The sequence below is a fragment of the Mchenga conophoros genome, linkage group LG7 (assembly GCF_057382185.1).
Source record: "Mchenga conophoros isolate Kocher_MC1m ecotype Shallow Benthic linkage group LG7, M_conophoros_male_GT1.1, whole genome shotgun sequence".
NCBI lineage: Eukaryota > Metazoa > Chordata > Actinopteri > Cichliformes > Cichlidae > Mchenga > Mchenga conophoros.
The window spans coordinates 39,093,416-39,103,777 of NC_140532.1; the positions used below are offsets into that span (position 1 = coordinate 39,093,416).

Here is a 10,362-nt window from a genome sequence, read left to right on the forward strand (position 1 = left end):
TTCCAGCTCATTAGAATTGTACAAACTCTGCTTTTGCATTATATATAATGCATGTATGTTTGCACATTTCAATAAAACCCTGCACACGCTCCCCATTTTCCTAGCAAAACATAAAGAATTGGTGGCCCAAGATATTTGAACAGCACTGTGCGTGGTGGTCTTTTTTTATGTAGAGCACATAACTAGAATTTATTATATGACCCTAAACATCTAAACATAATTAATTAAACATAAAAGTCATATCCAAACTATCAGTAAATGCTCCTCCACTGGCAATAGGGAGATATACAGTTGATATCAACATTGAAAAAAAGTTCAAATGTTGATGAATCAAAACTCCTCCATGTTTAGCCTCAATTACGACAGCATTTCTTGCTCAGTCTTTTCATGTGCAAACAATTGTCAGTCTCTGGTGCTGAAAAATGAAACCAAATAGTGCAGTTTCTTCACTGGCCAGATGAGGCTTGGCCTCAAGTCAATCCTAATAGAACTTAGGGTAAAATAAGCAGAAAAAAGTAGCATGTTTACAGCCTGTTTTAAAAAGCTGTTTTGGTCTTTCCCCCATTCACATGAACACACAACACCACAACAAGTTCAATAATTGCCTTATCATCCGCTCTCTACCTATGATTACATCCCAGTGAAAATAAAGCTACTATATTTTACCTTTTAGATTTCCAATTTCCAATTGCTATTGTCCTTATTTCGGGAACTTTCTCCTCTATCAAAAATAGTTTAAGATGAAAGCATTCTGTTCTCGAGATCAAAGAAATACTGGTTTCTCATGCTTCTCATGCATATCTTCATCTGGAAAAATCCCATTTTATCGTTCTATATATCCAGTTCTCCCTACTTCTCTTTCCATATTGCCAGAATAAAGATCCAAGTCTCAATAAACAAAAATAACTCTGGGTACCAGCCAGCGAGGCCTGGTGATTTTTTTTCCACTTAGACTTCCAAATTAGATTAGAAACAGCAACTTCCAGAGGTCTTTTTAAACTTCGGTTAATGTTGAGCTTGTGTATAGAGAAAAGATGTGGATAAAGAAGCGAAGAAACAACAACTCTAAACAACAAAGTTCAAGGAACTCATCGTAAACACAAACCAGCTTTTAGAAACAGGATTTTATAACACAGTATTCATGATTTTCCACTCCAAGTATCCAATTTCAAGCTACCATGTAAATCACTAGAGTGTTTCACTCTCCTACTTCAAGACATTTATCTGTTACAGTAATTATGCTGTGTTTGGTGTTACTGCATTCTCTGAAATCTGTCCAAGTTTTTCAAGGTCATCCATCACATTTTAAGACACATTTAAAGCTCTTATTTTAATCCCTTTTGTTTAAATTCAAGTTTAAAAAACTGTCAAATCTTTACTTTAAAAAAAAACAATGCCAAAGGAAGCAAAGAGAAGAGTAAGAGTCAAAGGCAAGTAGAGGACAAGAATAAGAAGAAATTGGAGATGAGGAGTCTTGCACATGTTCAGGGACATGGAAGAATGGAAGTAAAGGCAATGATGGGGATGAAGGGAAGAGGAGAAAACCAGGAATAAATCAAGCCATCTGGAACATGAGACTTAAAAAAAATCATTAAATAAATAACTTTCGTGCCTTTTCAAGTACTTATTTAGCCAAAATTTGAAGTGTGAAAGTGTGTGCTTGTGTGAAAAAAAGTCCAAGACTGCAAATAGTGTGCTGTTGTACCAACACTGAACACGTTATAATGGCCAACTGGGAAATAAAGACATGTTTGGTGTGTCTTTGTTAGACAACCCCCCAAAATGAGTCGTCTTAAAAAGCAGCTGAATATAAACATAACAACTAATTAAGACATCGTTAAGGGATCCTTGGATTGTCTAATGAAGTCCTTTATTTCCTCTCTCCATCTCCCCTAAACGTAGTTATTTATGCAGCTGTACTGTTAAAAACCCGCACGCCATAATGAAATCTTCATTAATATGATTGCACATACGGCTGCTTTTGTCAGCACTATCTTTCCCATCTACATACCGCCACAGAGTGGGCTGTGATTTGAATACTCAAAGCTAAGAAAATGCTATGGTCAGCACTATTGGTACGGTGTGTATAGCTGCATCTTTTCAGAGAAGATTTGCCAGTAGGAGATTTTTAATGTGGATCAAATCGATGCACAAAACATTTCTGTTTAAATAAGCCACGGCACTGTAAACCCCCAGATGTTCCACACTTCCATTTTTCACGTAAGTATGACAGACTCAGTTGTAGCTTAATGTCTGATGTTCTAAGGTAGTATTGAAAATCGAAAAGACATTAATCATTTTTAAAGCACCATTTTTCCTCATTAAAATACACTATATAATACCATGAAATAACAATTTAGTAAGTCTAGTAAGTCATTCTCTAATTAGCCTTCACCTTGGGAATACTTGGAAATGGAAAGTCAACTCCTGGCTTGAGAATAAAATATTCCATGGTGACTTTCAATATATTATTCATGAATTCAATTTACCCTGATAATGAACTGAAAGTTCTTGGAAATAAAATGATCTTTCACCTTGATAAAACAAAAGAATAACTTACAGTATGCTTCAGTGTAAACTATAATTATAAGTGTCTTTTGATTTACACACAAATGAGTTTACTTTCCTAATGGGTAAGAAAAAAAAGATCACTAATCATGAATCAAAAACATCATAATTGCTAACAGCTGACTGCAGCATCTGTAAAAATGGAGATTTAGTATTTGTCTAATCTCACCCACACTTTTATAAATCAACACCTTTTCGATACATCTTAGAAAGAGGTATACTCACCCCATTCTTAGGGTAGGCCACCCATCCCAGGTCTCCCATCACAGAGCGGGAATCCAGCAGGTTCACTGTTGAAGGTTGGGAATACAAAGAATTGTTAGTAAAGATGAGCAACAAGCTGATTCATTAGAAATGCAAAAGGAAGAAGAAATATAAATCCTCACTTTGTTTACCCCTCCCTTATTATACCAAGTCACCAAGATAAAATGATTTACACATATTCAGCTAATGAAGGCCAGTGCTTGCTGCATCACAAAGCCTGATTGGTGAATAGACTCAACTGGATGTGCTAAGAACTGATGACACCTTAGTCACAAAGAAATGCTTAAGAAAATAGAAGCCAGACATTATACCTATTACAGATTCATTCATCAGAGCAAATATTTGCCCAAGTCAAAGGATTTCTATCCACATTCATTTGTCAAAAATAATTCCACATATAAAATCTATTGAATTAGAATGTGTGCGTGAATGAGAATGTGGGATCTTGCTAACCAAAAACTCCCACACAACTTTGTACGCACAATTCAGTGTCTGCAACACAACTCAAACTCAAACTAATCCATTAAAAAAAGGAAAAACTCCCTGCTCAGCTTCCCGGCTGAAAGCTGTCAAGTGCAATTACTTGATCACTTCAAATCCTTAAAGTGTGTTTCCATCAACTCTTGTGCAAGACTGGTAACAGCGGAATCTCGCAAGTTGCGTGTGTGCCTTCACATGCTTCTTCCGCATCAAATGCACAACAGGTCTTGACAAAAGAGCCTCTCGTGAAGGCAATTGTCATCTCAGTTTTTTGACATATTTGGAGGCACTAAACAATATTCTCTTTAGTGGCTTGTTAGTTTTATCTCAACAAAAGCACATGTCAACATCTGGAAAATATTAGATGTTTACTGAACCTAAGCTCTCATTATAAACATACTGGATATGGCTGAGATAGGCAGATGTTAACACCCAGGTGCAGAATCTGACTAAATCATTGTGGCCACATGACTGGGCGAGAACAAAGCAGGTTAACACGTAGTATATTAATGATGTGACACAGTTTACAACACCGTATGCTGTCATAAACTGAGCTCATATTCTGTTAAAGCAGAGTTCAGTTTTCTTTATCTCCTCTACGATAACATTTAGCTTGTTCTTTGTTTGATACAATGTGTACTCAAACAATAAAAGAAAAGTCCAACCAAGTGACCCATAGACAAGCTTTTATACTTGAAGCAGATTAAGAGATAGACATTAGAAAATATTGCTAACTGAAGCAAACATTATCTGTATCTACCTACAACAGCAGACAAAGGGGATACTTCTCCTTGCCGCGTCTCTCTACCTGTTTTTATGACTAAGTAGTTCATGTCTAAATTGAAGCCTTTATTCTATTTTGGTTAAGCTCTGTCACATGTTTAACTTCATAAGAAATCTTTTTGCATCTATGTTGTAAACATGAAATCTGATGATGAACAACAAAAAATAAGACTGGAAGTGAAAAACAGAAATTGCATTTGAGTCTAGCAGGGGACTGGTGGACACACTATGCATTAGGAGACATTTTTCTTTAACCCATCACAGCTTAGCCAGGTTGGTAAAAACAAATCTTTAAGACTTAACCTCCTAAAAATCTTGGATAAGGTAAAACTTCTGCTGTTCTTTAAAACAGGTTTTCACATGTAACATTTACACAAACCAACCATTAATGTATGTAAAAAAAAAAATATCAGCCAACTATCCAAAAACACAATTTCAGAAACATTGGTGACTTTCTGACCAGCTGTTGAGTGTAACATTTACAGTTACATGTGCTGTCATAAAACAACCAAACTACACATGAACCCTGCCCTAATGTAAACAAAATGATAGGCATCCATAAATAATCTGCATCACAAGGTGTACTGGTGTATGCAGCGTTGCTCAATATCTCAGACACAGACGTTCTGCAACCCCGAGCACCACACAAACACACAGACGTAGACACACCTCCTGTCTTACTGTCTTCACTGTTCTACAGAGAATAATAAAAGATGTCCTTAGGAGGCGATTAGACAACTAATTAGGCCATAAAGAAGAGATAAGTGATACTGAACTAGATCATAAGGGATATGTTACCTCTTTCCCTCTCTTGTTCTCTCTAAGGATTAAACCACCTAACAAGTTAGAGCTCGGCTATGACAATGATCTATAGCACTTATTATTAAAAGTCATCTCAGCTAAATGAATGTAGTGATTTAAAGTCTTGAGTGACATTACTTCAAGGATACATATTTTAAATCCTTTGAAGGATGCGGATTTTTAACATTGGAAATACTGATAAAATTCTCCTCAAGTTAAGTGTTGTTGCTGTTAGACAAAGGACATTTATTTTCAGTTACACTGAAACTATGCAGTTTTACTCCTTGACCTAAGTTATCTTTAACAGTCTCGTGTGTAACCATATCTTACCTGTTACTTTTACCTGCACATATGAAATGCGCAATTTTAATTAATGCAGTCCCCTCATCTTTTTTTCTTTTTTCGCTGTGTGTACCTTGTGATGTTTGATTTTGACAATTTACGTGTTAGCTCAGAGTTCTCTGGGATTAATGGTCTGTTTTCTCCTCCCACACAGAGAGAGGCAGACAAATATTCTTTCTTTCAAGCCATTTGGTGTAATTACTCCAGATTCACCATTTCCATTTGATCAATGCCACAGCCAACAAAAAGTAAAGTGAAAGCTTTTAAAATCCGTTTAGGCTCCCAAAACCCCATATCTTCCTCGTGTCACACATCATGATTAATCAAACACAGTAATAATGTAACAGATGTGAGGCTCTGGGATGTACTCTGAATTTCATTAGTTTTTTAAAAATGAGCTGATTAGTTTCAAGAGACGGAATTTTCAATATGGTAATGTGTGCACAACTTCCTTTTTATTTATTTTAATTTTTGAACAATTGTATCCTGATTTAGTAAGTAAGTCATTTAAATGTACTTAGTGAGACTGGCGAATAAGTGAAAACCAAACATTTACATGAGGTTAGTAGCATGCTGTCAGATAAGAACTTCCTCTTTTTCAAAACAAAACCTGAGATGGGCAAGTGGCCAAAATACCCAAATATTTTTCAAATTTGTCTACACAAGCAAAAAATAAATTCCTTAATTGTATTTTTTTTAACTAATTACAATTAATTAGTCAAATGAGAGAAGAGGCTAGTTTAATTATGGGCTTCACTCACCTCTCCAATTATGCATGCAGTGCTATGGTGATTATCCTTTGCAATGCAAATATCTGTCAAATGAATCTAACGTTGGTTTTAAATGGTTAACCTCTGGTAAATGGTTCTTGACTGGCTGGGTGTTGAACAGCTTCATTTCTGGTGTTTGGTTAAGTAAAAGTTTAATATCTTTTCTCTGCAAATTAGAATGAGATGAATAGGTTTTAACTTGATAGTTGAAGACAACAAAGAAAACAAATGTCTGCGTATATGCCAGATGTGAAAGATCAAATGCTGGCATGTTTTTTTTATTTCCCCTTCACTCACTTCATTGACTCCATCCTGAAGCTTGGCTTTAAAAAGGCTTTGGCTTAAAAAAGGGGGGTATTCAAGTATTTTGACAGCAGGTTTTGATACTAATGACGAATAAATGTAGGTGTATTTTAACCACATGCATATTTTCATTATTTAATGGAACAGTGCACCTTATCACATTAAGGATATATTCATAAATTGAACACGAAACATCATGATTTCCTGGATTCAATAAAAAAGAAAGAAAAGAAAGAAAGATATAATATAAACAATCTTTGTGAACTTTTCATGTGCTGGCCAATGACGCCCTGCTAAACGCTCCAGGACCCCTCAGTGTCCTGTGGCCAAATATTGAGAACTTTGGTGAATATAAACTTTTACCAAATAAATCTGCCATGTGGAGAATATGCTGCTTGATGAATGTGCTCTCTTTCCCGGATAATGCTGTCTAATAGCTCCAAACAATGGTATTCATCTGGAGCTATTAAAATGCTGCTCATGCAGACAATGGCGTGGGAACAGTATTTGGCAGACTATTTTACACTTCTTACTCAGTTTTTTGTGCCTACATTGTCAAATATTTATCCTTATTTTATGCCACTTTACAGTTGCCCACTTTTCACATTTAGTAGGACAGTGTAGGTGTGCATTTGTTCAGATGATAAGAATATTGCAGGTATTTTGCAATATACTGTGGAACTGAGGAAATTTATGAGCGGTCACAGATTAATCTGACATGATAAGTGCTGAAAGAACCAAACATGAACAAACCTATAAAGGAACAAGGCAAGCCCAAACTAAATGAGTTTTCAGGGAAATTAAGTTATTGTCACACCTAAACGTCAGCATTTTAATAAGTGGGAAGCCAAGCGGTAAATTTAATTTTAGAGTCGTTTTACAGTAACTACCGAGAGAGAAAATAAATAAATACAAAAATAAAAATGTGAATTTGCATTCTTCGTCCAGTCTATGGTGAGCACCTTACACGCTAAAGACAAAAATGCTAAAGAGTGATACGGAGATTTTTGCAGCGCACTGTGCGTCTGTTGGCGCTGCCATGTCCTCAGAGGAATGGTTATCAGAAAGAGACATGTTCTGTCCAAAGGTCTTTTTTTATTCGACCCTTTACAGTTTGGGAACACAGAGTCATTGCACACACGGGGCACACAGCTGTCATAAAGATAATCTGTTTGTATTAATATTATATACGACCTCTTTCTGCCGTCAAACGGCTCCAGAAACGAATAGACCAGCCAAGGAGTCTGAGACCGATGGTCTGGGCACCAGCTGTGGTACGAGCAGACCTTTAACCGCTTTTCGGCGCCCGTTAAAGCCTAACCAAACAGCGCTGTCAGTAACCCTAAATCCTTCCTGTTTTAGTTTACCTTCGTTTGCGGGAATGCACCACGCTCCAAGAAATGCCAGGCTCCAAATCCATGTCCATGTCACCAACCGAATGCCACAACTCCACCAACGAGATTGCATGGCGCATCCAAAAAAACCCAAAACCAGCAACAAGATTTTTTTCTTAAACAACAGCAGTTTCGGTCAGAACAGAAGGGGAAAGCGTAGTGAAACCATCTGTCGCGTTATGAGTCCGCTCAGAAAGATGGGGATCATGTTATGCGGCGGCAAGAAGGAGGCAATGAGGAGCCGAGTGCGCTCTGGTTTTGGGAAGGCGGGCAGCGCGTCGGGAGGCGGAGTGAAGCTCAGTCTCTCCAATCACAGACCCTCCACAGGTGAACCCCACTGCCGCTGAACTCATTTCTCCAATAATCGATTACCCCTCACTCATTACTACCTCTGTTGACCGTAAAAGCATTACTTACCGTTCGTATTAAGTTGCCCTCTCCTGCTCTGCGTTTCTGCACGATTGAGACTTGCTACAAAATTGGATTTGTAAAGAACAGAGCGCAGGTACTTTGAGGTGTTTTTAAAAAGAAAAAAAAAACATATCCCCGTTGTTTCAGTCCAGCTGCATTGCTTTCAGTTATGTGGGTTATCAGTGCTTGTATTCAGTTTTTGACAACATGTTTATAACGCAACAACTGCCGTTTTAACTACTGAGAGAATGTTTAAAGACGCATTATTTGACTGCTGCTGCAGCAGTGTTTGCTTTATTATCTTTCAGTAGTTCTTGGTGTATCACGTCAGGGAACAACAGACTGTAAAAGCAAAAGCAACCCTTATTTAGTAGGATAATTTACTGGTAATACAGTTATTGTAGTATTAACATCTTCTGTAGTAGTGAACAGGATGTGGATTTCCAATAAATATTGCCTCTGGGCAGCATTTCCAGCCCCTGTGTCTCATATAATCACTGTGGTTTGTGGACTTTATAGATCATTTTCAGGCTACAGACAGCTGACAATGATGGTCTGTCTCGCTCTGTGGTAGCCCTGTGTTAGACCAGTGACTGCTTCTAGTCCTGTGATAGCTGGGATAGGATCCTCCACACTCGTTGACTCTGGATTGGATCGGCGGAAGAAAATATTTTTAACACTATATTTTTTTTCATGCTTGGCATGCAACACAGTTCTTGACAAAGAGCTATACATCTATGTTGTATCCATCAATGTTGAGGGTTCTTTAACTGATGGTTTCTCACCCCTGTCTTCTTCTTATTTCTTCTGTGTTCTGCAACGCTTTTAGCAGTAAAAAAAAATTAATTAAATATTTTTTTAAAAAAGAAGAAAGAAACTACTTTGTAACCCTGATTTTTAATAGAAATATACAACTTAGTTTTACATAAACCTAAAGTATGAGTCTACAGGTATACTAATTGTGTAATCACTGATTATCCCATCTAGATGAAGACTTCTTTCTTAAGAGGTTTAATTCAAGGCTTTCAGTTTACTTTTATCTTTTATCTTATCTTTTAATGTCAATTCAGTGTACTAAGACAAACTGGAACAGTCTCCAAATACTTTTTTCATTTTTCATAATATTTTTTATTGAGTTTATTTGCTCCAACTAAAAACACACAAACAAAAAAAGTGCACCATCAGCCATCTCGGTACAATTGTCTTGCTTTCCAGTTAAATGTGCTTTGGTGTATTTGAGTTTTAGTTTCTTATAATCTGTGTTGTAAGATTATAATTCCTCAAACTGCCTAAAATCAGTTCATAATTTTTGAATGTGAGACTTTAAGAAGTTGTATGTTGATTCTGTGATGTGAGCTTTCCTTTCCTTTGTGACCATCTTCTACATTTTCTCTGTTACCTTTATCCATTTAGACCAATTAATGCCGTATCTCTTTGTATTTTTATCTCTGTTACTTATTTGTGTTTTCTGTATGTGTTTTGCTTTTCACTTTTTCTTCCTCTCTCTCGTTCTCTGTGGTGAAATTACATTCTTTAATCACTAAGCAATTCGTGGTGTTATTCACATGTGTTACCCTGCTGACACCTCCTACATTCCTTGTGTATGCACACAGATCTACGCATATATAACACATGGATAGACACAGGTATTGATTTCTCTCTCACCCCAACTTGGAAACACATCAAGATACTCAGTGACCTCGCTGATAGGCGCACAGGGCCCCACGTTTTGTTTTTGCTACAGAAATTGAACAACCTCGGATTTTAAATATTGCATCCTTTTAAATATGTGAAAAAATTGTTTGCCAAGCACAAATGCAACTATAGGTGTAATTCCAAGGTGGTAGTGTATTGTAGACGTGTAGGGGTCTGATCAGCAGTGACAGCGGGTGTGGAGGTGGTTCTGGGATGCCAGAAACTGTTGTTGTCTCCTAGAGGTGTCGGTTTAATTCTATAAAAGGTCTGCGGAGGAAAGTGTAAGAAAAATTCACCCCGCAAGGAGCCTTACCATCAGATGAATCTTCTCATTTTTGTTGGTTGAGAATGCATTTTTGTTGTTCTACGCCTGTTTGGTAAATGGGTGGAAAGAGTGAGGTTTCACTTTTAGATATTTTTAGGTCAGCAATAATGGAGTTATATAAAAGCAAGGATGGACAGGTGGAATTCCCTAAAATAGACGATGCAGGAAGTGGTAGGCATTCTCCAGATGTATCAGTTTTAGGATACAACAGCTGCACTCAGACTAA

At 37.0% G+C, this 10,362-nt stretch overlaps 1 protein-coding gene across 2 annotated transcripts in view; it reads right to left on the reverse strand.

The window, feature by feature from the left end:
- epha5 (EPH receptor A5) overlaps positions 1-7,917 on the reverse strand; it is a 63,503-nt gene extending 55,586 nt beyond the window's left edge. For both annotated transcript variants that reach the window (XM_085279189.1, XM_085279190.1), the window contains exons 1-2: positions 7,679-7,917; positions 2,794-2,858 (exon numbers count right to left, since the gene is read on the reverse strand). In XM_085279189.1, coding sequence (XP_085135315.1) covers positions 2,794-2,858; positions 7,679-7,778 — 165 coding nt within the window. In that variant the 5' untranslated portion in view covers positions 7,779-7,917. The remainder of the gene's footprint in view (positions 1-2,793; positions 2,859-7,678) is intronic.
- Between the last annotated feature and the right edge of the window lie 2,445 nt (positions 7,918-10,362).